At 43.6% G+C, this 25,012-nt stretch overlaps 1 protein-coding gene across 5 annotated transcripts in view; it reads right to left on the minus strand.

Moving 5' to 3' along the window:
* Positions 1–4,307: 4,307 nt before the first annotated feature.
* GLRA1 (glycine receptor alpha 1) overlaps positions 4,308–25,012 on the minus strand; it is a 60,592-nt gene continuing 39,887 nt past the window's right edge. Inside the window, exons 5-11 of one of the 5 annotated variants that reach the window (XM_064520898.1) lie at positions 23,816–23,898; positions 22,712–22,849; positions 21,888–22,102; positions 21,058–21,204; positions 15,492–15,778; positions 14,746–14,879; positions 4,308–5,920 (exon numbers count right to left, since the gene is read on the minus strand). In XM_064520898.1, the coding sequence (XP_064376968.1) occupies positions 5,865–5,920; positions 14,746–14,879; positions 15,492–15,778; positions 21,058–21,204; positions 21,888–22,102; positions 22,712–22,849; positions 23,816–23,898 (1,060 nt within the window). In that variant the 3' untranslated portion in view covers positions 4,308–5,864. Of the gene's footprint in view, positions 5,921–10,537; positions 13,125–14,745; positions 14,880–15,491; positions 15,779–21,057; positions 21,205–21,887; positions 22,103–22,711; positions 22,850–23,815; positions 23,899–25,012 lie in introns of those variants that run through there. The other 4 variants (XM_026118544.2, XM_026118543.2, XM_026118545.2 and 1 more) reach the window with 4 other exon arrangements.

Here is a 25,012-nt window from a genome sequence, read left to right on the forward strand (position 1 = left end):
GAACGTTTCTCAGTTTAACTTGTTTACAGTCTGTTCCTGAAAACTTAAAACAAGTCTCTTGGTAAATTGGAGGAGAGCTAAATGTGACAGCAATAGCTGTGGAGTGCTGTCTCACAGTCAGCACACTGGAAATACTGCTTCCCCTTGTGGTCGTAACTGGTATTGTCTTTTTAAAAAGCTTGCTGCATTTTTACATCAGGATTACACGATGATCATCATGTGAGGCTGTACAACAGAAGTCTTTCACTAAAGTCTGTCCTTGTTGCTTGCAATTTCTCCTTGTTTGTTGCATTTCCAGTGCTTTTGATGTTAAATCCAAAACAACAGTAACAGATTACACTTTGGACTATCAAAGTGCTATTAATGGAAGCTTCTATAGCTCTTAACCAAATTGGTGAAAACATCCATAAACCTGAAACAACATTTCTGTAATGGGAGTTCTGGGTTATTGTTATCTGGGTTGACAAAAGCAGAGGAATGTCAGTGAAGAATTAAAACCCGTAAGGTAAAGTGTATGCTTGTTTTCATATGAACCATAATATATGTTAATAAAAGACCCAGAAAGTGATGTTCTTACTTGTCCAAAATGATGACAGGCAAAATAAAATATTTACATAAGTTTTTTTTTTTTTGTAATGTCTTGTAAGAAGAAACACTTCTAAAAAGCAAATTATGGTGACAGCATCTTAAAATGAAGTGATGTGCTCATCTGCATTTTGGTTGATCTGTGACTAGGTAGTAACAAACTATACTGAAAAGGTCTGTTGTAAAATGTGATCATGTTGGCTTTTTTGTTTAAGCTTTAATAGCCTCAAGTCCTGCTGATTTATGCATTAACTGTGCTGTTAGAACGTCAATCTTTTGTCTCAAAGTCTTCAATACTTTACATGTTTTAATGATGAAGATACATGATTTGATTTGCCTCAGCTGGCTGCAGTGAGCTAGAGTAGTTATGGGAAAGCTAGCCTCTAGTAACAAAAAAAAAAAAAAAAAAAAAAAAAAAAAAAAAAAAACTGATAAATCTTTTTGGAAAGAAAATGCTATGGGGAAGTCTTTAGTGAACTTAAAGACCATGTCTCCCTGCAAGCCCCTCCAATTAAATTGAAGCAGTGAGGGCTTGTTCTTGGCTGAAGTATTCACAGTATCCCAGTGCTCTACAGAGTAGGAAGTTGAGAGAAGTTGGTCAGGCCTGTTTTAGACTGCTTTCCCACCCACACAAGTCCCATGTACAGTGTAAGGACCATCAATGCATAGTCTGCCTTTCTGAGAGCATGGTGGGTTATGTTTATGGTTAGTGTGATCTGGCAGCTTCTGCTGATATTAATCATGTAAGGCAAATAGGAGGAAGGGGTTTTTTTTTTTATGTAAAGCCGTATTTGATACTCCCCAAAACAGAACTGGAAGGCATGCTGCCACTGATGCATTTTCATTAGTTAATTGTGCAAGGCTCCTACCAGGTTGAGTTTGAATCCCCTTTACTGTTGCAGGGAGAAACTCCTGAAGCACTTTTAAGCAGCAGATGACTTGCATGGGGCCACTGTGCGAAGCTGAAAGAAACTGATGTCCCTCCTTGTCTGGAACTGTGGGCATTGGTTCTGGAGTGAGGAGTCAGGCAAGGATCACTTGGTTGTTGGTCTGCCTGGCCCGCTTCAGTGTGTGTGGTGTGTGTTTTGGGTGGGAGGGTTGTTGAGAGTTTGCTCGGAGCTGATGTTCTAGGGATCCTTTCTGGGTAGAGTAAGCAGTGCCATATGGAAGGGCTGTCCTGCAGACCTGGGAGTTCCCTTTCCGTGGTCGAAAGGATGGTTCTCATGCAAATATGAAGATTTTGAGCTGGTCTTTGCAGCTACTGATTCTGCACCTCTCATACAGAATCAAGACAGATCTATTTTTATTAAGAAGTTTTTTAGTTGTTTGTTGTTCTTTATGTGCTGCTGCTTGGGGCTAAGGGCAAATGGCCTGTGGTGGTTTCCCTGATTACTTTCTGCTAAAGCATGCACAACTTGCATTATTTCATTTCTCAGCAGTACCATTCTTAGCCTGGCTGATAACTTGAAAAGCTGCTCTCCTGAGTTCTTACGAGAAGCTTGTTGGCATATTGTGTGGAAGATGGCAGTTTTATAGATTATCTTTTTAAGACATGAAACAACTTAGTTAAATGCTTTCAAGCTCCACTGTTCCTTAAAGATAGTGGATTCTAGAGCAATGGTATGTTCTACAAATAAGTTTAAAGGACAGGATGTTGCCCCTTTTTTTTCCTGTCACAAAGTTCCACTTGCCAAGCCAAAATGGGATCTACTGCTCAAATGATATTCCAGACTTGGACAAGACAAAATAATTTTTTCTTAAGTAGTCAGGTGCTTTGTCATCTCCAGGACTCCACTTAGGTGGCAGTCCTTTGAATAAACTCGGAAATTTCCTTTTTGGTGTCTGCACTGAGGTTTGTCTTTCTTCCTAAGAATCTTAATGCTCTACACAAATAATACCATGCCCTTGTATGCAAAAAAGTAAGTGAAGAACTGTGTGTGGTGTGTGTTTGGGGGGGGGGGGGGGGGTTGTTGTTAGGTTTTTTGTTGTTTTTGGTTTTGTTTTTTCTGGAATGGACCATAGGTCCAAACAGCTAACCTTGCCAATAGAGCATGTTTCACTTGTGTAAGATTTCAAGGCATAGCTTGGCTCTGCAGGAAATACTAGTGTTCTTATCAGACTGCTTCTAAAACTAGTTTTAAAATCCAGGATATTCTAAAGATGACAAAACCAGAACTTTCTATTTGGCCACCTGTTAGTGCTGTTTGAAAAATCGGAGCTACTTTGATGCTTTCTACTAACTGGGGATGTGATACACTCTTCTTGATCATAACTGGTGAAAGACCTGCTTCTGCTGCCCAGATTTCATCTTGAATGCTGGGAAAGGAAAGCTAACTGTGTGTGTGAACTCTGCAGCTTTGCAAGAGTCTGAAACAATAAAAAGTTCAGGAGCATGAATGGTTTGGCTTTTTCCATGCTGCAGTGCAGCGGCTGCTGCTTTTGTTGGAATTCCTATGTGAGGTGGAGCTCGGAAGGTCACAGATGGGAGAGATTAGTCTTGAAAATATAAGGTCTAACAGTAAAACTGTTGTTTTGCTCTATTTCCGTGAAACACTACACCAGCACAAATGCACCAGTGGTTAGCATGGTCTGTAAAATGGCATCTCTGGCACTAAAAGTCCATGGAGAGAATTTCAGAAAAATCTTTATTTTTTTTTAATTGGAGTCAGCATGAATGTATGACTCAAATGTATACACTTAACAGCAAAAACTTTACATTCCATCTTCAAACTTCTGAAATAGACCTTCTGTTTTAAAATTTTTTTACTAGCCAAAAAAAGCTTCTGTGTGGTCATGCAAATTGTGTAAGTTACAGGTTTATTTCATCATGATATAAAAATGTTGCTTTTAAGGAAGCAGTTGCCTTGCGCTCTGTGACCAATATAGCAAAAACATACCCTTAAATGGAGTGTAAGGCCATACCAATTGTGTGTGTGTATATATATATAGCGTATATTTAACAAATTTACATAGAAAAGACAGGGACATCCCTTTTTAAAGTGGGTAGGGAGATGACATGCAAGCACTTCATGATTAAGCTAGCTTATTTTATTCTTTTTGGAATTTAAGTCCTAAGATTTAAGTATTAGTACCACGCTTTTTCTGTATTTCTGTAATGCTGCCTCAGTTCTTGAGGATAGAAGCATGAAAATTAATAGGCTTTGACTTTCTCCATTATTTTCTTTCAGATTTGTTTTGAGTCAGTTATGCTAGAGCTGAGATGAGCTGTGCAATTGCTGTCCTACTTCAGTAGAACCTGTAACAGCAAAACTTCTGTTAATGGTCCAGCACAGGTACTTAGAGAGCACCTGAGAATTGCCCAGTTCTCTCTTCCTGCTTACCTACACTCCAGGGTGATTAGTTCTTCCTCTGTACATTTGTCTGAAAATCCTCTGTGACAATATTTTAGTACCCACCTCACAAAGAAGCAAACTAAAACAGGAACAGGTGAATTTGAAGTATTTCCACACCTGTTTTGTAGAAGCTTAGTTGAACTTAAAGGGAGATGAGTTTTATCCCCTGAAGAGCCAGCTTCCTCTTTTTCTTCTGCTTAAAAGAGTTGGTTAAAGTATGGTGGTTTTAATGTCACTGCTGCCTTCTGAGGTTTCAATAAGATTGAAAAATGGAAAATTATGTGGCCTTGTTGCCAATCCTATCTTGCTTATGAGCAAGCTAGAGGAAATACCTGCATCCTGATTTTTAAATGTGTGGGTTTTTTTAAAAAAAAAAAGAGAGGGCAGGGGGGAGAAGTAGTTCAAATGAGGATTTAGTATTTAGGAATTCTGTTTAGGTCATTGGGGTCTGGATGAGAGGGTGCAGTTCTTAGCTGTCTGGTCTGCCCCACAGCTGCCGTAGGTCCCTCTCTTGGTCTGTGTTGGTAGCCCCCTGTTTACCTTGAGCAGCCACTTTAGCAGACTTTGATTCCACTACAAAGTGAAAGGTGAATGAGAGAGTTGCCCCCACTGCCCTCTCTGGGGCACAGTGACTCTGGGCAAAGGGATGGGGCAGCCAGTAACATCTTACACTGTGGCTGCTAAATCCAGCCCAGCTCATCTGTCAGAGCCCTTTGCTGTCCCTGGTATAAACAGTATCAAGGCTCTGTTGTATTTTGGAACAAATAAGCTTTAGTAAGTCAAGCTGTTGAAACAAAGATTTTCTTCATAGAAATGGCTTACAGATGGGAGAGATACAGAAAATAGGGCAAAACAATGCCACTATTTAATAGGGTTTTTTTAAGTTTTGGGGAGGTATCCTTTTTAAATACCAGAGTCGTTGGGGTTTGAGTAGTGAGGTGGATGCTTCTGGGAAACTCTGAAATGCTGTTTCTCAAGGATACAATGAAAACCTGCTTTCTATGTGCTGAACTGTTCCCACTTCTATCTATTTAATGTGCTTTCAATTATAAAGTATTCCTGCTGTGTGTTTGTATCTCTCCCCCCGCCCCACAAGTAAAATCAAGTGTGCAATAGTTGTCTTGAACATAAATATCTTAATTTTTAAGTATTTTTATTTTTCTTCTAAAGATAAATTCATTTACAAAATCATGTAAATGGGAGGTGTGCGTCTGTAGTTGGAAGGGAGAAATTCCTGGGTCCTCCCCTCCTTTTTTTGTATCACTTTTGTGTTACTTCTCATCTCAATTTTAATACAATAACCATGATATGCTGCACATTGTGGTTGAATGTGAGTAGACAACACAGTCCATAAAATGCCACTGTCCACAATAATGTTATGCCTGCTTTTGGCTGCTGTTTGATCTCAGGTTGATGGTTACAAACAGCTGCTTAGGACAGGGTTTGTGCATCTTCAGGATTCAAAGGCTGCTTCCATAATAGTGTTCACCAATGCTGCAGGGATGGTAGACTGCAATGAAATACACTGTGACCTTTGCATATCAGGCCATTTTCGAGTGAAGTCCTTAGTCTGTTGCTTCATCTTAAGATCTCTTTATAGATCTCGATTCACTGAAGTTTGACTGCATCTCAAACACGTGTGATAATGGCTTGTAGCAGTTGCCTTCTGTTTCAGTTCTATTGAAACATAGTCACTCTTTTTCCTGCAATTCTGAAGTCCATGAAAAGCGGTGAGCTCTGGCTGTGACTGACACTGTCCATAACATCATAGCCAGGCTCAGGAACCACACAAACTTATCTTTTGCATATGAATTCCATTTCTCATTAGGATTGAGATGCTCCAGGTGGTGCGTTTCAGGGTAACTTATTCCATGTGCATGTGGTGAGTTAAGACATTTGGCCTCTGTGCCTCAATGTCCATGTCTGTCACTTCATAAACTTCTCTGGACTTGCCTGTCTTTCCTGACTTACGGTGCCAACTGCTGGGAGTGCAACATTGATTGTACAGCGAGACACAGTTGCAGTGAGCAGCAGGATGGAGCTTAAAGGTGTAGTGTTCAAGCACAACAGATCATTCTTCCCACTAAGGGGAAGGTAGATTATGTACCCACCATTCAAATTCTCACAGAGCATCACTGTTCGGACCTTGGTATTTTTACTTCTAAAAAATTCTAGTTTGGACACATCCAAAGCTGATAGGTCCCCAAATTAACCTGCTGTCTTAAACTGATTTAAGGGAGGGAGTTATCAATCAAGGAGTTGACATGCATGTGTTTTTCAATGGCCCTGTCAAGTCTGACCTTGATCAGTGCTGGAGGACTCTAAGGGAAGTAGCAACCTGGGGAGAGAGGTGCTGTTTTAAATTTCTCCCCTTGAAGTAAGCTAATTTAGGGATTTGTCAGATTGGACTGTGATGCTTTTGAACTTGCTTATCCTGCCTATTCCTGACCTAACCCTGCTATTGTTCTGGATTGAAACATAGGTGGATTTGGGAAGAGCAGGACAGAAAGGAAACAAAAGTTCAGTGCAGGCAGAGAGCAGTGTTTCAAAGCCCTTGTTTGGGCAAACACAAGGTAAAGGAAACTGCTCCCTTCTGCTAAGGCTGTGTTGGGCCAGCCTGTAGCAAAGAATTTCCCCTAGAGCTAAGCTTTACTACTCAGGTTGTGGCTATGGCCAAAGTTACTTTTACTAAGATGACAGATAAGCGAGCATAGTTGTAGTCTAATTCACTGGAATTTTTTTCTTTTTCCTGGTGAAAAGTGGGACTGATGGCAAGTAGAGGCATGCTTCTGAGCAAGAACTTCCCAGGAGAGTTCATTATACTCCTGCCTGTGAAGGGTGTGCCAGTGTCCCTCGCCTTAGTGTGCAGTTGTTCAGCGAGATGCACTTCCAGCACCACTCTTGTATTATGGCAATTGCCCCTTCTCCTTCACCTCCTTTCTCTTTTTGCTGGTTTCTTGAGGTTTGGTATCAGAGGTGTCACTATTTGTGGTCTCGGTCTCTGCTCATCCCTCTTTTGGGAATCCATATGTTGTACCTCACTCCTTCCCCCACAGGGCAAGTCAAGCCTCTTGAGTTCTCCCACCAGCCCACCAAGGAGCAAGCAGTGGCATTTCAATGCCCTGGCCCCCAGATGGGGACTATGCGGGATGAGATTTCAAGCATGGCTGTGCTTACTACAGCGAGGAGGAGGATACAAGCTCCTGTCCCTTGCATCAATTCTTATGTTCTTCCTTGTTTCCCTGTGATTCTTGGGTAGGGAACTGAGCTTAGAACTCCTGCTTCTAATACTGCAGCCTCGCAAAAACAAAGCTGGCCTAGAAGCAGTGGTCACAACACAGCTATGTCTTAGTGGCACATCCCAAACCCCAGAGCTGGCCCTGCTCCTTTGGGGTTGTGTTGATTCTTTACCCCATTAGAAGTAAATTCTGATGAGGATTTTAAAATACAAGTGCATATCCAGGAGAGGTGGCTAAGGCACCACCCTTGACACAATCTGTTTAATATTGCATAGTTTTAGTTCAATAAAGGTCACCTGTTGGGATACCTGTAGGTATCAAGCAAGAAACCCTGAAGCCCAAGCCCTGATTCTCCTCTTGTGAGAAGTCATGGCTTGTCGATCTCAGCAGGGCTATGATAGAGCAGTGCTGATTTGAGCAAGACCGCTAGCAGGCCTCAATATAACTGTGCCTGTGAGGATGTCTTCACTGCAAAATAAATTCAGGCTCTTACCTGCTGTGTATCTGGAGCTGTAATCTAGTACCCAAATTCTGTGATATGTTCAACCTGGGCTATCTGGCTCAGCTGGTCTGCAGACTAAAACTTGATTTATGCTTCTGTCAGACAGGTAACCCAGTGAGGTGAGGGTGCAAGCTAAACCACTAGAGAACAAACAGGCCTCTAGTATCTCCCTGTGCCTAAATAAGGTGTCTAAATAAGCCAGACATCTCTTCTCACAGACCCACTGGAGAAGATAATTTCAGCCTGCTACAGTGCTACCAATCTTGGGACTAGCTCCACAGAAGGCCTACCACAAAAAAAAAAGACAGCTCTAGCTGTCCCTGCTTGTGCCAAGCTTGACTCACCTGGACTGGCAATGATATGCTTGCTTGCAGCTCTGAGGCAGAGCCTGTAGTTAATTACTATGCCTCATGCCCTAGCCAGGCTCAGCCAAGTTCCCTCTGTAAGTGAAGAGGGAATCCCTGTTTGGCTTAAGGTACTTAATTCAAGTGGCAAATCTATAAGTAAAAGCTAGTTTTAAACTGGACTTATGTTTTTTCATGGTGGTATCATATTCTGTAAAAAAAAAAAAAAAAAAAAAAAAAAAAAAGAAAAAAACCCGATTATTTTACATGGGAGGTACTAATGTATTCCAACCTGAAGCTGCTAACTGGTGATAAGATTTTGCATCCTCTCTGCCCTCTGAGAGCTTCCACTATTGGGAAGTTGTTGAGGTCTCTATGCATTGTGCTTTTTGTGACTGGCTTCTTACTGTTGATAGGAGCAGTGACAGCACTAAGCATAGCCTGCAAGCCCCAGTAGCAATGCTTTGTGTGCTGATGAGATCATCAAGCCAGTGTGAAGCCATCCCTGCCTGCCTCCTCTGAAAATAGCAACACCCCCTTGTGCTAAATCTGTTCCCAAACCATGCGCTTTCCATGTGCTTGTTCTGGGTCAAACCCTGGCTTCCCTGTCTCCAGCACTGCTAGGAGCTGCCCCTGTCCTGTGACTGGCTTTGCTGCCCTGTCTACAAGAGACCTGGAGAGCAGGAATAAGACAAAAATATAACAGCATGGCAGTTTCTACATGGAAGCCTGCCAATGAAGTGCATGAGGACTACCACCCAGGTTTGCTAGACAGTCATTATGATTTAAAGCAGTCTGGTTATTCCTACTGACAGCTTTGACCCTTAGGCTGTACCTGTTGGCACTTGGTTCTTCTGTCTGCCTTGAATGCTAGGAAAAGACAGAATAATGTGGCATGCAAACACATCTCTCCTTTGGGTTTTCTCTTCTGACAGGATCCTTGCTTGACAACTAAAGCAGCAGTTTACTAGATGCTGAAATCCTCCCTCTCTTTGTAGCCTGCTATGTGGGTCATAACTTCTGCTCAGCCTACATTAAGGTACCTAGAGCTTTGGTTTGGACTGGAGGACCTTCACTAGTGGCACGACAATGGGATATGATAAATTAAGGTAGAGGTGAACTGAGAAAATGGCAGGCCCTGCAAGTCAGGAGGCCAACCTTCCTGTGCAAGGGAAGTCTGCTGGAAATGAGATCAGAGGTGGTGATTTCTCACCTGGCTCAGCCTGAGCTTTGCATTACCAAGCTAACTCCAGTATCTGTAGTCCAGGCTGTGCACTTCACAGTGTAGATGTCTTCTTAGTGTGGGATTGCCTGACAGCATAACCTGAGGGCTGTTCATCCCTGTACTCCTCAGAGGCAACTGCCTCACCTAATGGAAGCACCAGCATCTCCCCATCAGCTGCGGGTCATGTACAATGTGCAATATGTACAACAGTTCTTACATGTTGCCTGGTTCATGGCTGCCTCTTTCTTCCGGGTCCCTCTGCTGCCCACCATAGTGGAGGAAGAGCAAGAATATGAGAGCCTGATTTCCAATAAGCAGCTGCCCTGTAGCTGGATCACTGAAAAAAGTGGAGCCATACAGGGATAGCAGCTAAAAATGTTTGTCTTCTCTCTAACTTCTATGCTGCTTTGTGTTCACGCAGAATGTGGTTATAAATGACCTCACTGGCCCATCCTCACGTTTCCTGTGTGTCCTTTCTGTGCATGCTTTGCTATGGGAGTGCTTCCCTGGTAACTCCGTAACACTGTCTACTTTGGAGGAATGGTCAATGTATTTTTTCCTTTATTTCCCAAGGTACCTAACCATACCAGGCCCATCAAAGGTTGCAGCGCTGATGAACTTTTCCCCATAGAAATGAAAGTTCAGATGGAGGGAGAAGGGAGATAAACACAGAAAAATGCAATATCCTTAAATAAGGTAGCAGACTCATGGTATAGATTCATTTCTGCAAAAGAGATGTGCAACTGCCATAAGGAAATAATTATTAAAGAGAGGGAGAGAGGGGCTGAGAAGACTTAAAGGACCTGAAGAAATTTTGACAATGCTAGAATTAATGAACATTGATTTCTACTTTGGTGCTCATCCAGCATACTGAAGAACAATTAAGTATCTCGATTTTTTTACTTAAATACTGTCTCCATACAAATGATGGAAACCAATTGAGAAGCCTGAGCAGTGTAAGATACCCTTTATCTCTCCCTTAGAGAAGATGACAGGAATGTTCTGGGGGCTTTCTAGTAGAGAAGGGATCAAATCCTTCTTTCACTGAACTCAGCTTTGTGTGGTACCGCAGCAGGGCAGGATCAGGCCTGTTGCTTGCAGTCAGCCAGACAGAGGAGATGCGTGATGTCCAGCCAGCAGGGAGTGACGTAGCCCTGCAGCCATGCTGGTAGGATTGTGTTTTGGGCAACGAGGACTTCATACTGTGTTATTCATTGCTGCCTATAGCAAGGTTTTAGAGTAGGAATGGGGTATTGAAAGAGATTAACCTCTCTTTTTTGGCACAGGGATAAGAACTATATTTTATTAAAGAATGGTAGTACAGTACAAAAATATGATTGTATAAAATCTGTGAAATATGACACCATTTAAAATAGCCTTTTCTCCTTTCAAATGTTTCTCTCTTTTTTAAAAATATATATCATAAATGCTTATAATCCTTTTCTGATAGCACTAGGAAACCAATCAAGGTTCTCAAATTACAGCCAAGATAAAGGACAACCAATAATGTAATTTGAATTGACTTGGCTTTGCCTTAAATTAAGGATCTTCAGAAGTAGCAGAATCAAAAAAACAAAAAACAAAAACACTCCAGAAAAGTCTGGAAAAAGAAGTAGTTTCTATTCAGAGGACATGAGAATTTCCAGCATTTGAAACTGTTTAATGCTTCCAGGAACAAAGTGACCCAGTCCTGATCCAGGAAAGGTTTCTAGGACAGGAGGAATGGGGGTGCTATGAGACCTACAAATGAATGGCCCTGCCCATGTATTTAAAGGTAAGCTGGTCCTTTCCTAGGGTGAAGACAAAGCCTTGCAGTCTACAGGAGACCACACACCTACTGCTCTATCCTGGACCCTCCACAGGCCTGGCAGAAGTGTGGTTCCAGCTCTCTTGTCACAGGGAGGCAGCTGAGATGAAAGTAGTGGAGCTGGGGACACCGGCTGTCCAAGTTCAGAGCATCCCACACTGGAAATGGGATGTGGACTCATCTCTAGGGCAGGAAGGTGTAACATCTGCACCACTCACAGATTTCTCTGTTACTGGGATGCCAACAGGAAAGCCACTTTAATCAGAAGTTAAAGTGTGAAAATCCTATCTACCTGGCCAAAAAATAGTAAGTTTATCCTACCTTTGTTTTCTTTTCCACCAGTTAAATTTACACATAAGGAAAAATAATTCCTGCTCATGAAGCAATACATTTTTAGTAACATCTGGAAATAATACTGTTTGCAAAAGGTTATGTTTTTCCAAAGAGCCCAAGTGAATTAGGACCCTATTGAATTAGGACCCTATTTTCTCTCTTTACTGCCACACCATTGCTTATTTTGTTCAGAAGTTTTTCCTTCTGAGACTGGTTTTTATAGCAGACTAACTAACTAACTATTGAGTTAAATTCTATATGTCAATATTTCTGGAAGCTACCCTGCAATATCAAATCTTGTACATTTTTACTAATAAATATAATTGCTGGTACTATTAAAGCAGCCTATTTTGAAAAAGAGATAGATTATCAAAGCAATTTCTGTTGTAATACAGAAACTAAACACGTCAAAGTACAGATGGAGAAAAATAGTTTATTGTGAATACTCCACAGATTTGCCATGGGCTCTTAGTTCAGTCTAAAGTCTTGTATATGTGGTAAAACTGTCTGACAGAATATCTGTGGGACAGATACCTCAATACCGTTAGGCCTTTGCCAAAACCACGAGACATTTCATGTTAGGATATGAATGCTGTTCATCGTGACTGTGCAGGCAGCCTTTGGGCTGAAAGATGGCCTGAACGGAAAATGGATGCCTAAAGGAGAAGAAATAACACTGCTTATAGTGAGCATCAAATTCATCCAGAGGTTGGCAGAATTGAACTGGATGCACAGGCAGAGCTGTGCTCCCAGAGGCAGGTAAGTATGTAATTTTTATTTCAGTCCCTAAACTCTCATGGGCTTAAATATGAGCAGGAAGTGCAAGTATCTTTCTGATGATTTCTATTCCCTAAATTGCCTTCCTTTGGCCTTCTCCAGTATCAAGAAGTGACACTGGAACTTCTGTGAAGTAGTAACTATTATTATATCTGCATCTTCAAGTAGCAGGTCTGGGGCTAGCATGGGATTCCCCTTTGGTCTTAAGGCCCTTTTCTAAGCCAGAGCAGAAAGAAATGGCGCAGGAATGTATTCCTTTTCCTTGCTCCGGTCTTGCCCTTGGGATGCTTCAATGTAGGATCAAAACTTGATTGGTTGGGAGGACAGTGCATGGGATTTGTTAACTATTTACTGCTAACTTTTTAGAGCAGCTCCAGTTAGACAGCAGGATGGGGTAAAGAAACTTGCTGGGGCAAACTCTCCCTAAAAGACAATACAGAGCCCTGAAGCTGGCAGTGGCCTAGCTCAGCTGAACATCTCATGAGCCATCTCAGTGAAGCTGGGGAGACTGAGAAGTTGCATGAAGCACTGCTGAATTTTCTGACTCTGAGGTGCTAGGCCTGATCATAAAAAGAGGACCTCTTTGGCCCAAGCGAAAGTGGTTTGCAGTGGCTCCCCTGGGTGGGCAAGGAGCCCCAGTGCATTGGCTGTGATGCCTCTGTCCTGCTGGGCAGGTAGGGGAATTCCCTGGTTTTGCGTGTTAGGCTGCAGCAAAGACAAGTCATTTAAAGCGATTACACAAACCGCAGTTGGCACGACCAGCCCTCGTGGATGCAGGGAGAGTTCAACAATTCAGCAAGCAAAACCAGAGCCAGCAGCAGATTTGGTCTCAAGCCAAGGCTCAGAAGGTTGTCCTAGCAGCACATAATGGCTCTGCTCAACAGCTTGCATTCTGCCACCTTGGGAAAGCACTGTTTGCCAGGGCCAGGGAAAGAGATCCTCAACCCACAGGTTTGCTGCTGCCGGAATAGAAAAAAGAGGGAAAGGGTGTAACATACTGGTTCACACTGATGTCTCATGATCTTTCCCTGTCTTGGCAGTACCAAGGGAGTCAGAAAGCTAGGTAGCCTCTGCCAAAGCATTAGGAAATACTGCCATTTGCCCTAGTCCATGCAGTGAATATCACATTTTTTTCTTTTTTAGTTCTTTTCCCTTGTTGTTCTTATATATATATTTATATATATATTTATATATATATTTAAATAAAGTGTATTTAGTGCTGGTGAAAGGTGCTGAATTAGCGGCCTTGGAGATGGGTGTCCTTTTGCCCACCCTAGGGAGCCCTGGTGGGAGGTAATGCACTTTCTCTGGTCCTCTTTCTCTCCCTGCTGTTGACATGGATCCCGTGTTAAGGCAGCTTGCAAGTCCCTGCACTCCACCTCCTTCTTCAATAGCTGCCCATAGCTGTGCTGGTTGAGACACTGGCAGCTGAGAATAAATTCCCACCTCCTGTCAGGCTTAGATGCAGCTGACCAGAGCCAGACCTGCCCTGACTGTTCCAGAGGGACTGGCTCCATCCCACTGCTGGGATGTCACATCTATGGTGTGAAACTTGGCTCTGAGCTGCCTCCAGCTGCAAGAGGGGATGCAGTTTCTGAAATCAGGAGCCTGTCTGCTCCTTGGAAAAGTGTCAGATCTGCATCTCTAGTCAGCAGCTGTCCAGTCCTGAGTGCAAGGTGGCGGTGGGTGTAGAAAACAGAGAGTAGAAGCATCAGTGGGTGCTGCTCCTCTCACTGCCTTCATTTAGTGTCATTTAATGCCTAATCCAGACCTGACCCCAAGTGCTTCAGTGCAGACTGATTGTCTCTTCCTTCCCACTTGCTTCTACCCCACTCACTAAAGTGCAAATGAACAAGACTGAATTAACACAGGTGCTGCAGCCTGGGTCACATACAAGGTCCCACAGAGAAAAATCGGGTATCAAGCCCTTGACTTGCCCAGGCCAGCCCTGAGTCATGCTTTCAAATAACACCACAGAGATATTTGGCGCAGCTAGCCACCACTCAGCTGAAGGGAGAGCCCCTCGCTCACTCCTCTGAAAGCACCCGCCTTCCCCCATCCCTCACACCCTCCCACCCTTCCCCACCTGCAGGAAGCTGTGCTAGCCTACCCTGGGGCTCTGCCAGATGGCAGAGAAGGGCAAAGCAGCCTGCTTCATCTCCCCATCCATGTTAAAGCTAAATGCAGCACCAAAATAGTTACAAAAATAGAATTTTGGGTCCATTGGCCCAGCTTTGCTATTAATATTACTGCTATGAAATGTCTGAAAATAACAGCTGCTCTCTCTGTACACTGGCCGCCTTACCCCCACCCCACCCCTGACTGAGAATATAGCCGTTTGCCCATTCCTGTCACAATGAGGCATGAATATGCCTGGATTCTCTATTTTTTTTAAATATAGTTTATGCTTTAACTAAATTCACCCTGTACTCCCATCCCCTCATTGTAAACAAACATGGCAGAAGAGGTTGGAAAAAGAGGGCTGTTTTTAAAATCCTTCATCATTTCTAGTTATCTGAATAGTATTTCTGACTCCTGGGACTCTAATTCTATAGGGTCATTTACAAGGACAGAAGGTACCTGCAATTTCCGATGGAGGCCCTGATGTCCTTTTCAGGTTTCTCATTGGATGCTCTCTGATGGGGATGAGAGAGACAATACATTTGCGTTCCTCTATCCAAAAGTCACAAAGTGTTTGATCAGCACAACCGAGACTAAAAAAAGCAAACATATAAAATAAACAACAACCTACAGCTTCTTTCTTAAGTTTCCCCATCTATTCAGTTTTCAAAGTGCAAAATCTAGAGAAGCATAGAATGATTTTCTTGCTTTTTTTCTTTTTTTAGGGTTTTTCTCCCCCCCCCCCCCGCCACGTGCTTGACTAGTATGGCCTTTCTATAGCAAAAGTCAGATAAAGTGTAATTGCAGTCGTTTCTGCATATGGAATTATGAATCATTCCAGTGACTCTAGAATCTAAGCTGTTAATAGGCTAAAAAAGGGGTTTTTGGTTTTTTTTGTTTGCTTTTTCTTTGCATTATAATTAAGCATGAATATATATTAATATATTACACTGTTTGGATTGCAGCTGGAGCAATCCAAACCTTCCTATGCTGTAAAACTAACCCCCACCCTGCAATCCCCAAATCAAGAGCTTCTTTTCTCCTCCCTGCTCCAGTTATCCTCAGTTCATATGATTAAAAGTCCCTCCCATCCCCCCCCCTTTTTAGTAGATATTGCCACATTCTTAAATTCATGCATTGCTGCATTGCTATTGCACATATATAAAGGATTGCTCTCTCCCTCCCGCTTGCTCCCCTTCCCTCACTGGTTGTGCACATCCTCTCTGCGAACGATCTTGTAGATGATCCAGTAGAAAATGTTGAAGATGAGGAATGCCATTGGGAAGCCGATGCGTGAGATCTTGTCAATCTTCTTGGCTCGCTGGATGAAGAGCTTTCGCATCTCTTCAGGGGAGCGGGAAGGCGGGGGGACGGGGTTGGCTGTGTTGTTGTTGTTGGCACCCTTGACAGAGATGCCGTCCTTGGCTTGTAGGCAAGCCGGCCCCATCCCGTAGGCAGTGAAGTTGAACCTGCCTTCACCAGCTTCATCCTCCTGAAACAGATTCAGCATGGGACTCTACTTAAAATGAGATATGGGCAATGCACCCTTGCTATAAGGCTCTCCACTGACAGCTTCCTGTTCTGCAGGGAGAAGACACCTCACTCATGCCCCAGCCTTTGCTCTATCAAACAAACCCTCTGCTCTTAGGAGATCAGCCTTATAGAGGGGTGCTAGCTGTGTGATGAACAGATGCAAATCAGGGGATCCAGGCACCCATGGAGAACAGCACTGACTTCCACCCTGTTGGTGTCTTTGACATACTTGAATGGTTTATGGTATTGCATTTATTTTTCTAAAAGCATCCCCTGTTTTGCTTCTGCCTCTCCCTCCCCCCAGCTCCTATCATCACCTTCTTTGCTTTGCCTGTATTGTATTTAGCTTGCCCAGAAGGAGTGGGCTCCATGTAACTCATGTAGTTGAAGCTGCAGCATGAGACTCCCTACAGAGTTACATGGATGCGCAGGCATCAAGACCTATCCAGCAAAAGACCTCTGCAGGCAGCATGCAGCCAGCCATCAGCTCACCTTGCCTGGCCTCACCTGCCCATGGGAACTCTCCTGACCCTGACAGCCTCTTTCCCATAAGCCATCCTCCTATGTAAGGAACAGAACTGGCCCTTCTGTGTGTCAATGGTAAGACACAGGTATTTGTGCTAATCCCAGTTACTGAGCATGAGAAATCCTTTATTTGCCTCTCTAAAGGCAAATGCTATTGCTGTATTTTGGTGGAGGCCCTGCAGGCTTCTCAGAGTAATTTAGCCTTATTTTATTGAACATGGGGATGTAATCACAGGAAAAAAAGAGGTTTGGCCCAGATAATATGACCAGTCAGTTGCAGAGTCAGGATTAGAAAACTGTCTTGTGACTACAGGCTGCTTAGGCTAATTGTTAGAGCAATGGCACTAATTAATTGTCAGAGGGGCTGATCCCCTCTGTGTTCCCTGACACTGATCTAACAGCATCCACCTGCATGCCCAACCTGCCCTGTTGCCCCTTTTAATCTTCTTTGCAGAGTGTCTTTTCTGGATGGCCCCTACACTGAGCAGGTAGCTGCATGGGATGAATGTACTGTGCCCTGGGGTCTGGGGCAGTGAAGCAGAGGGAAGAGCATGCTGGCATATTGAAGCAAAACAAAACAACCCAAACAAAATCAAGTCATCTTTTTTTTTCTTTTTTTTTGGCAGCGTGGCAAGCTGGTGAGTTGTACAGCTTACCAGCAAATCTATTTGTTTCAAGGTCCTGGCTGAGACAATTTCTGAAGGCCCTTGGGTAGTTCTTCCCTGCTCTTGTTGTGTCTGCTTAGTGTATCTCTGGCCCACACCATCTGAGACCTGACAACACTTACTGTCTTTGCCTCCTGACAATATCTCTGCAAGAGGGGAGTGAAATGGTCAGGGAAATGGAGGCATCAGAACTTAGGACCCAGCTTCACAAGTGAATTTAGATGCTAAACTCCCCAGATGAGACCTAAATAACTCAAAACAAGGTTATCCAGGAAATCTGTCGCCTGGATGGGAACTGGACTTGGCAGACCCAAAGTCCAGTAAGGGGCTTTAAGCACAGGGTCAGCTTTTCTCAGCAGTCAGACCTGGCACCACCTCTCTGTAGTAACACTGCCTGTTATCTCTCCAGGGCCAGCCCAAGTCCTTAGCAGCAACTTTCATCTCCCCAGCCCTTCTCTATCATCTTGAAAGGCATTTCTGTAGTGATACCAGCTTGCTCTTGAGGAGTGCAATATCTTGTACTGAAAGGACCTGAGATACATAGCCCCTACTAGGTAGAAGCAATTGAGGACAAAAGCAAGGAAATGTCATGGCTTCTGGGCTCACACTCCAGAAACTCACCCTGTATTCAAGTACCTGCTGCCAACAGTGAAATCCTGGCAGGTGGGTGATGCTGTCAACTCAGGGCCCAGGAACATACGGTTTTAGCTGCATGTTACTAGGGCAAACCCTTTGCTCTCTGATGAGAGATTTCTTGTCAAAATCAAGCTGGGAGCAGGGTCTTGATTGTGATCTGGCCTGCTGTTTTTATGCCAATAGCACTTAGAGGGTCCAGCTACACCCAGGACTGAGTGATGCTAGTTGTTCAATATCTATTAAGAAATCATCTTGTTAGCTGGGAGACAAGGTTCACAGAAACTCTTCTTTTGGCTCTCTTGGAGATATTTTTGAGCGAAGAGGCCAATTTTCTGATGACAGGAGATGCAGACTTTGTGCTTATCATGTGGCTATAACCTGCACCATGGACAAGACACTAGGAATAAAAGTGGATTGGGACCTGGAGGAGCTGGGGTAAAAATAGCAGGGGCCACTTCTGACCTTCATACTGCCATGAGGGCTTGGAGAGGCCTCCAGCCAGTGCTGCACAGTTTATTTCAGCCCCTGAGGTTTCTGTGCTTGCCAGCAGGTGGCACAGAATGGACGCGAGAGGCCCAGTGCTGCGATTCCGACTCTCTGCCATGCAGATGGGCTGAGATTGGAGGACTGTGGGGACCAGCATCATTCAGTTCTGGGACATCAGGGAGAATTTTGCACAGGCCTTTCTCATCCCTGACCCAACCCCCTTTCCTTTACTGGAGACCTTCATGCAGCTAATAAAGTGTGCACCAGCTGCAAAGGGCTGACTTTCTGAGATGGTGAGAGCCTATAGACCTTCTCTTAATAATCACATATATATTACGAGGATTTATGTAAGACTTGACCCAGCTGTTCCCTGGTTGCACAGACACACGAGCGCTGAGATGCAAATGATTTAGCCTGAGTCACTTAATTCTCTAATTCACTCAATTCCCTTTCTCTTCTCTGTGCTGAGGCACCACTTGCTGTTTTCTGTGGCTGATTTGTTATGTGTGAGTGACATACCCAGGATAGAGAAGCTAACGGTGCCTTATTAATGATGAGATATCAAAGGAGAATGGCAAAATGTACAAATCAATAGCCAGGCCAGGCTTATGTGCTTGGGCTGGGTCTCCAAACAAATTCCAAGTGGGTCTGATGATGGTGTCATACTAACCAGAACCACTCATACCTCAAAGGGACAGTAACTATTCCTAGCCATCACAGTTCCTACAGCTTCCCATGCTAGGAGCTGTATCTGCCGCAGTAAATATGAGTAGAATAACGGGTTCAGACAGTGCTTTCTAGTCAAGTATTTCTAGTCTAGTCTTTCCCATCCTTCCAGAGGGAAGGAGGTAAGAGGTGGCTGAGAAACAGGAAGGGCCAATTGGAATGTGGCTATTTAGTTATTTGATTTTTATTTTTTAGAGAGAAGAAAGACTTTTTATGACAAGAATGACCTAGTAACCCTAACTCTGAGGAAAGTGAGAAACTGATGTGTCCGGATTCACTTGTGTTAATGCCAGACTGTGGCACATTGTCCTGGGGATTGGGCTGTGAAGAATAGCTAGGAGATTTTGATTTGGGCACACCTAATAAATGTGGGCCTGGTCTTCTCCCCAGCTGCCTCCATCAGCATGGATCACTGCAACATCTCACTTGTTTTTAGCCTGGCATGTCATGCCTGAGCCAGGCAGAGCAACCGAGACATGTCAGGACATCGGGACAGAGCAATTGCCTTCTCCAGCAGCTGTGCTAGTCTGTTTGCATACTTGCAGTCAGCCCCCTAGTTTTCTGATGAGCCTGCAAACCTTGTTCATTTTGCTTTTGCATGTATTTTTGTTTATGCTTTGTTCCAATTAAAACTGCTGTGAGATTAGGCAGGGATTGTCATAACAGCCTTGTGTTCAATGGAACATCTCTGGCATATATATGTCAAACTCATCTCTAAACTAGTGTTTTTTCTCTCCTTATTATTTTATCAACAGTAGTCCAGAGTGATCTGCATACAATGGCATGACTCCAGAAAGGATGCTTCAATCTGGATTAAGAGATAAAAGTGCTATGAAGCACCCATGCTAGGTGTTTTTAGCTTTGGCTTTATTAAGCATCTTCTGAACCAGAATGCCCTCAGTTGATTTTTGAAGTGGCAGGGTCTTGCCCTGGACTGACAAAATTAATGGTTGCTAATCATCCCATCTGTTACTTCTTTTCCCTTACATTTGTGAAACACACTTCATCCTGAGCCCTGGATGGGCTGGGACAAATGTACAATTATGTCCTATTTTGCAGATGGGATAGCTGAAGCAGGGAGAGGCAATGAGCTATGTTAAAAGAGGCAGGGACTCAGGCCTCCTGATACCCTGTCCCTAAGACCATGCTGCCTCCTGGAATGATGGCACGCATTGTGAATTACTGTATGACAGGTTAGATGCAGGGAAAGACTCTTTTAATGGCTAGGATAGTGAAGCACTGTAACAGATGGTGTCTGGACAGGATGAATCACTGGGGACTTTCTAAAACCTAGGGTAGACAAATATCTATGAGGAATATTTTAGGCAAAGCAGATCCAGCCTTGGTAGTCTCCTAATGGCTCTCCTGAGATGCATTTTTCTTGAAGAAAGCCACTGTTTTTTGATGCTGCTTGAGGACGGTGCCTCAGGCCTGGTGTTGAAAATTTGATACTGCCTGCCTGATTCTACTAGTTAGCTGAGGACAATTTTTAAGTGCCTTTAGTCCTTATGATCACAGTCACCTTTCTATTTCTCTCTAGTACATCCTGTGAGGTGATATCTTTGCTGTCCATACCTTGGCCTAAAAACTAGTAGATTCCAAGCTGCAGGGGATGTGTATCTATGTAATGCGTGCATGCTCGGGTTGGTGTCAGTCATGGCAAATGAGCATGGAGCAAGGCTAAGGCTGTGAAAAATGCTCTTTTCATTCCAAGAGGAAATTCGCAGCTGGTCTGAGCAGCAGATGCTTTTCAACACAGAGGTGACAGAAACAAAAGAGGTGTCACTTACCTCCAGGCTAATGTAAGCTGACTTGTTGGGAGATGCCACTTGCTGATAGTTGTCCCTCACACCTCCCTGCCTGCCTCCCACCCAGCCCTCATTGTGTCTACTGAAGAGGAGAACTTAAACCAGAACATTTCTCTGTATGAAAACTGTTCTGATGAAAACAATCCTTTTGTTTTAGATAGCTTAGCCTAATGAAAAACTGGCTCACTAGATCCCTGGAATGAGCTGACTATTAGAAGAGAAGCCACAATCCATTGAGTTAGCCCTGTGTTTTGATACATGGCCCTCCTTACTATCTGACCATATGCCAAGGACTTCCCTGGGAGCTAGTGGCTTGGTCCAGCTGACCATGCAGTGATGTTCTGGCCTGCTGGGGCAGATTCCTCTCGTCTCCTTTCTGCCTTGTGTATTACCTTATGATGCCTCCTCTTCCTTCTGAACCTGAGCAGCTCTTTGTGCTGTCGGGACACAAAGTTGACAGCAGCATACTCTAGAAGTGCAGAGAACACAAACAGCAAGCACACAGCCATCCAGATGTCTATGGCCTTCACGTAGGACACCTGGGAGTGAGAGTGAGAGACTGGGATGGGATTATTCACCCAAATGCCTTTTTGCTTGCTATTTTTCATGTTATTCTCAAGCTCTCTGGAAGGAGCTGGTCAAGCCATGATACGGCTGACAGCTGTTCTTGGATACCCAAATCTAGTTCATTTAACATGAATGTATTATCAGGCCACTGAAACGACTCCTGGGATCTTTAGTAGCAGTAATTCCACAGTTTTAAGTTTATCCAGGTCCTATTTGTGATGGTTTGTATGGAAGGAAAACAGTAGTCTAAACTAACCAAACCAGAAGCCTTTTGTAACAGGGACATTCAGTATTCTTATGAAAGTATGGTGACTAAGTGAGTAAATGCTAGAATGTAGAGTGCATATGCATATATGCTTGTTGCAGATGCTTGTGAGGTGCAGAGCTTCTGCCTGCTGGGAGCTGTGCTGGATCTTGGGGTGAATGCTAGGTCTTAGGGGAAGTTTTACTGCTAGTCAGAGAAGCTCTGCTAAAATTTTTGCAGGGTGGGACTAGAATTTGTTCTGCTTGCCCTTAAACTGGAACAGGGCAATGGTAGCAGAATGCCTCTTGTGTTGAGCTGGTTGCCTGGAGGATCTCTATGGTGCGTTACACATGTGCAGTTCCTAAAAAGTGCACAATTTGCCCTGTTTGTGAAGACAAGTGTGTTTTATACCTTGGGCAGTGATGCTCGGGAACCAGAGCTCTGCGTGGTCATAGTGAGCACTGTGGTGATCCCCAGGCCAACACGAGCAGGTGCAGCATCCATGTTGATCCAGAAGGAGATCCAGGACAGAATGACAATGAGGAGACTGGGGATGTACATCTGGATCAAGTAATAGCCCATCTGCCGCTCCAGGTGGAAACGAGCTTCTATGCAGGTGAACTTGCCTGAGGATGATGGGGGATACATGGAAGGTTACTGGTAAGACATGATGAACCTCCTGGTTTCAACTACGGTTGTCTGGGGACTTTCCTTTTACTGCCCAGAACCAGAGTCATGTTAGGCAGAGGACAAAATAAGCAATAAGCAGCTGTCACCCAGTTCTGAAATATGTATGCAGGGCATCAACATAGCAAAGAAAGCTCTCAGCAGCATGTCCTTTGCACTTAAAATTCACCTGCTCCCTTGCATCAAAGACAAAAAAGTATGTTGGGAAAGAAGGTCCAAACCAAAACACCCTTGAACTAATGCAGATATTACTGAGGACAAGAGGTTTCCACACATTTGTGTCTATTAGCTCTTTCCTGACTATATATATTTACTGGCAGCATATGTATGTATATATATGTGTGTGTGTATATATATATGTATGTATATGTGTACACACACACACATATATGTATATATGTATATTTAGATATATGTTGTCCCTAGGTATCTAGGACAAGGCTTGTAACACCAGAGTGCCATCATATATACTAAAAGATCTCTGGCAACTGCATGATCCTGAATTCCTGCTCTGATGACCCCAGGTGCTAAGGGTTAACAGCACTGACCTGTGTTGTAGTGCTTCGTGCAGTATCTCAAGTCCTTTTCTTCTTTGAGGATAAACTGAGGCAATGTCAGTCCATCAGCAACTTGCACGGCTCCTTTTTCTTGCCACTCAAATATGAGATCATTCATTGTGTAACCAACTGTTGATAGGAGGGAACAAATGGCATGTGAAATGCATATTAAATATGGATTGGAAAGGGTCAGTCTAGTAGAAGAGAGCTATGCTTGGAGGCAGTGGCTTAACCTGGCTTTTCTTGAAAATGCCGTCGTGAGTGGGATTTGGGGTTTAGGCAGAACTGCTTATGCACATGGTAAAAGCTAGGTTAATGACCTGCACTGGAACTGTGATGGTGTGCAAAGAACTGTCTGTAATAAACCACATTTTTCTTGAATTTTGTTCATTGAGCTGGTTGTTATTTTTTCAAATGTGACCTCTTTCTCTGTATAAAGTTACATATTGGTTTTCACTCCTTTGGGATAAGCAACATGTACAAGGGGGCAAATGTTCATATAGAGAGAAAAAACGCCATTTGCAGCTAAAAGAACTTTCACCTTTCTCCTTCAAAGCAAAAGGCTAGTGTAAATACAAGCAAGTCAGGGCTCCTCTCATGGGACCTGCTGAGGTTTGGCTTCTCTAGGAAATGTCATATGCGGTAAATGAACGGAAAACCCTTAGCAAGTGCTTCTGGGATGTGAGGGAGAGCAAAGAACCCCTCAGAGGGAGCTCTGATAACACTCACTTGAGGCAGCTTGCAGGTTGTGTTCTTGCTTTGGTGGCTTCTGAACTTAATTTACCCTCATCCTTTCCAAGAGTTTTCCGTCTCCAGTAAGAAACCTTATTGCCCCATTGGCATCTGATGTAGATGCAGATGATAGTGGGGGGGTTGTGAAGGAGATGCTAGCAGGGAAGAATGAAAGATGAAAGGCTGTGAGAGAGCAGCCCCAGGCACACACAATAGAGCAAGTCTCTCCTGGCTGTTCATCCACCTTTCTCTTCTGTAATGGGACAGTCCAGTGAAGGCTGAACCAGGATGGAAATGGCAGGGGAGACAGACAGGGAAAACACACTGTCTCCTTTCCAAAAGGGAGACGTGCACAGGACTCACAGCTTTCTAACTGCATGATACACGTCTGTACATCCATGGGGAAGTTCTTCAAGTCCATAGGGCAGGCCAGAGTCAGCGTGATCCTGAGGAGAGAAGACAGCACGGGGAAATGTCAAATATTTTTGGGTACTGTTGAGGAAGTGAATCCTCTCAGAAAACCAGTACCTCGCCATGGCACACTAGTCTGCTGGGGAATGACTGATTATTCACCTCTTCCCTGACTGCACTTTCACATACAGTATTGAAAAGCATCAGAAATGCTGAGCAGTTGAGTCCTGTGATAAAATTCCCAGTAGAGTCAGCTGCTGCAGGTTGTGTTTCATTGTGATGTTGTTTGGGACTGTGTAGAACAGAGAACTCCTGCACCAAGCACTTCTGCTGCTTCTATCTTCTTTTCTTGCCTCAGGCTCGCAATGGTCTGGATTAGTGGCAAGCCCAAACTCGTCTCATGGACACCTCAGATACAGTTCTAGACACTGGGGCTGTTTGGAAATCTTTGAACAGAACATTTCTGTGTCAAAAAAATCCAAAACCAAAAACCAAAAACCAAAAAACAAGAGGTTTAGTCAAAATCATAAATTGCTGGGGAGGAAAAGAGAGACTTTGGTGAGATTTTCTGCAGGGAAAATGCCCTGTGTTAGATCAGTATGAATCTGTATCATCTGGAATTCCTAGTGTGCCTCTTGAGCCTTTAGTTTTGTCTCTCAAGCTCTATTTTTCACTAGAGGTGGTGCTGGCTGTATAACCCATGATGTGTCGCTGTGCTGCCCTATATCATGATCTATGCTCAAAATGTTCGTTTGGTTCAACAAGCTGATACTAACTGATTTGATTCAGATAACTAGACTTGTGTTGTTTGATTTGATAATGCTGAAAATGCTGCTTCCCAAAGTGTTCAGATTTTTCAGCTTTTTGCCTTAATGTAGAAATAGCAGAATTTCCTGGGGGACAGGCATTGCATTTTTCTATGAAGCTTACAAGAGACTTATCAGAGGAGAAAGCAATTTTAAACCAAATCCTTATGTTAGAAGAAATTCTCTGCTTGTGTTTACAAGCATTTTGTGACAGAAGATGTTGTCATAGAAGAAGGAAGAAGTGACCTGTTGAAGTTCACATTTTATGAAAATAAATGCATTTTCTGTATCAAAATAAACATCTGAGTAGAGCTAGTGTTTGCCCACTTTCTTTCTCTCATTG

The sequence above is a fragment of the Dromaius novaehollandiae genome, chromosome 15, assembly GCF_036370855.1.
Source record: "Dromaius novaehollandiae isolate bDroNov1 chromosome 15, bDroNov1.hap1, whole genome shotgun sequence".
Classification (NCBI taxonomy): Eukaryota; Metazoa; Chordata; class Aves; order Casuariiformes; family Dromaiidae; genus Dromaius; species Dromaius novaehollandiae.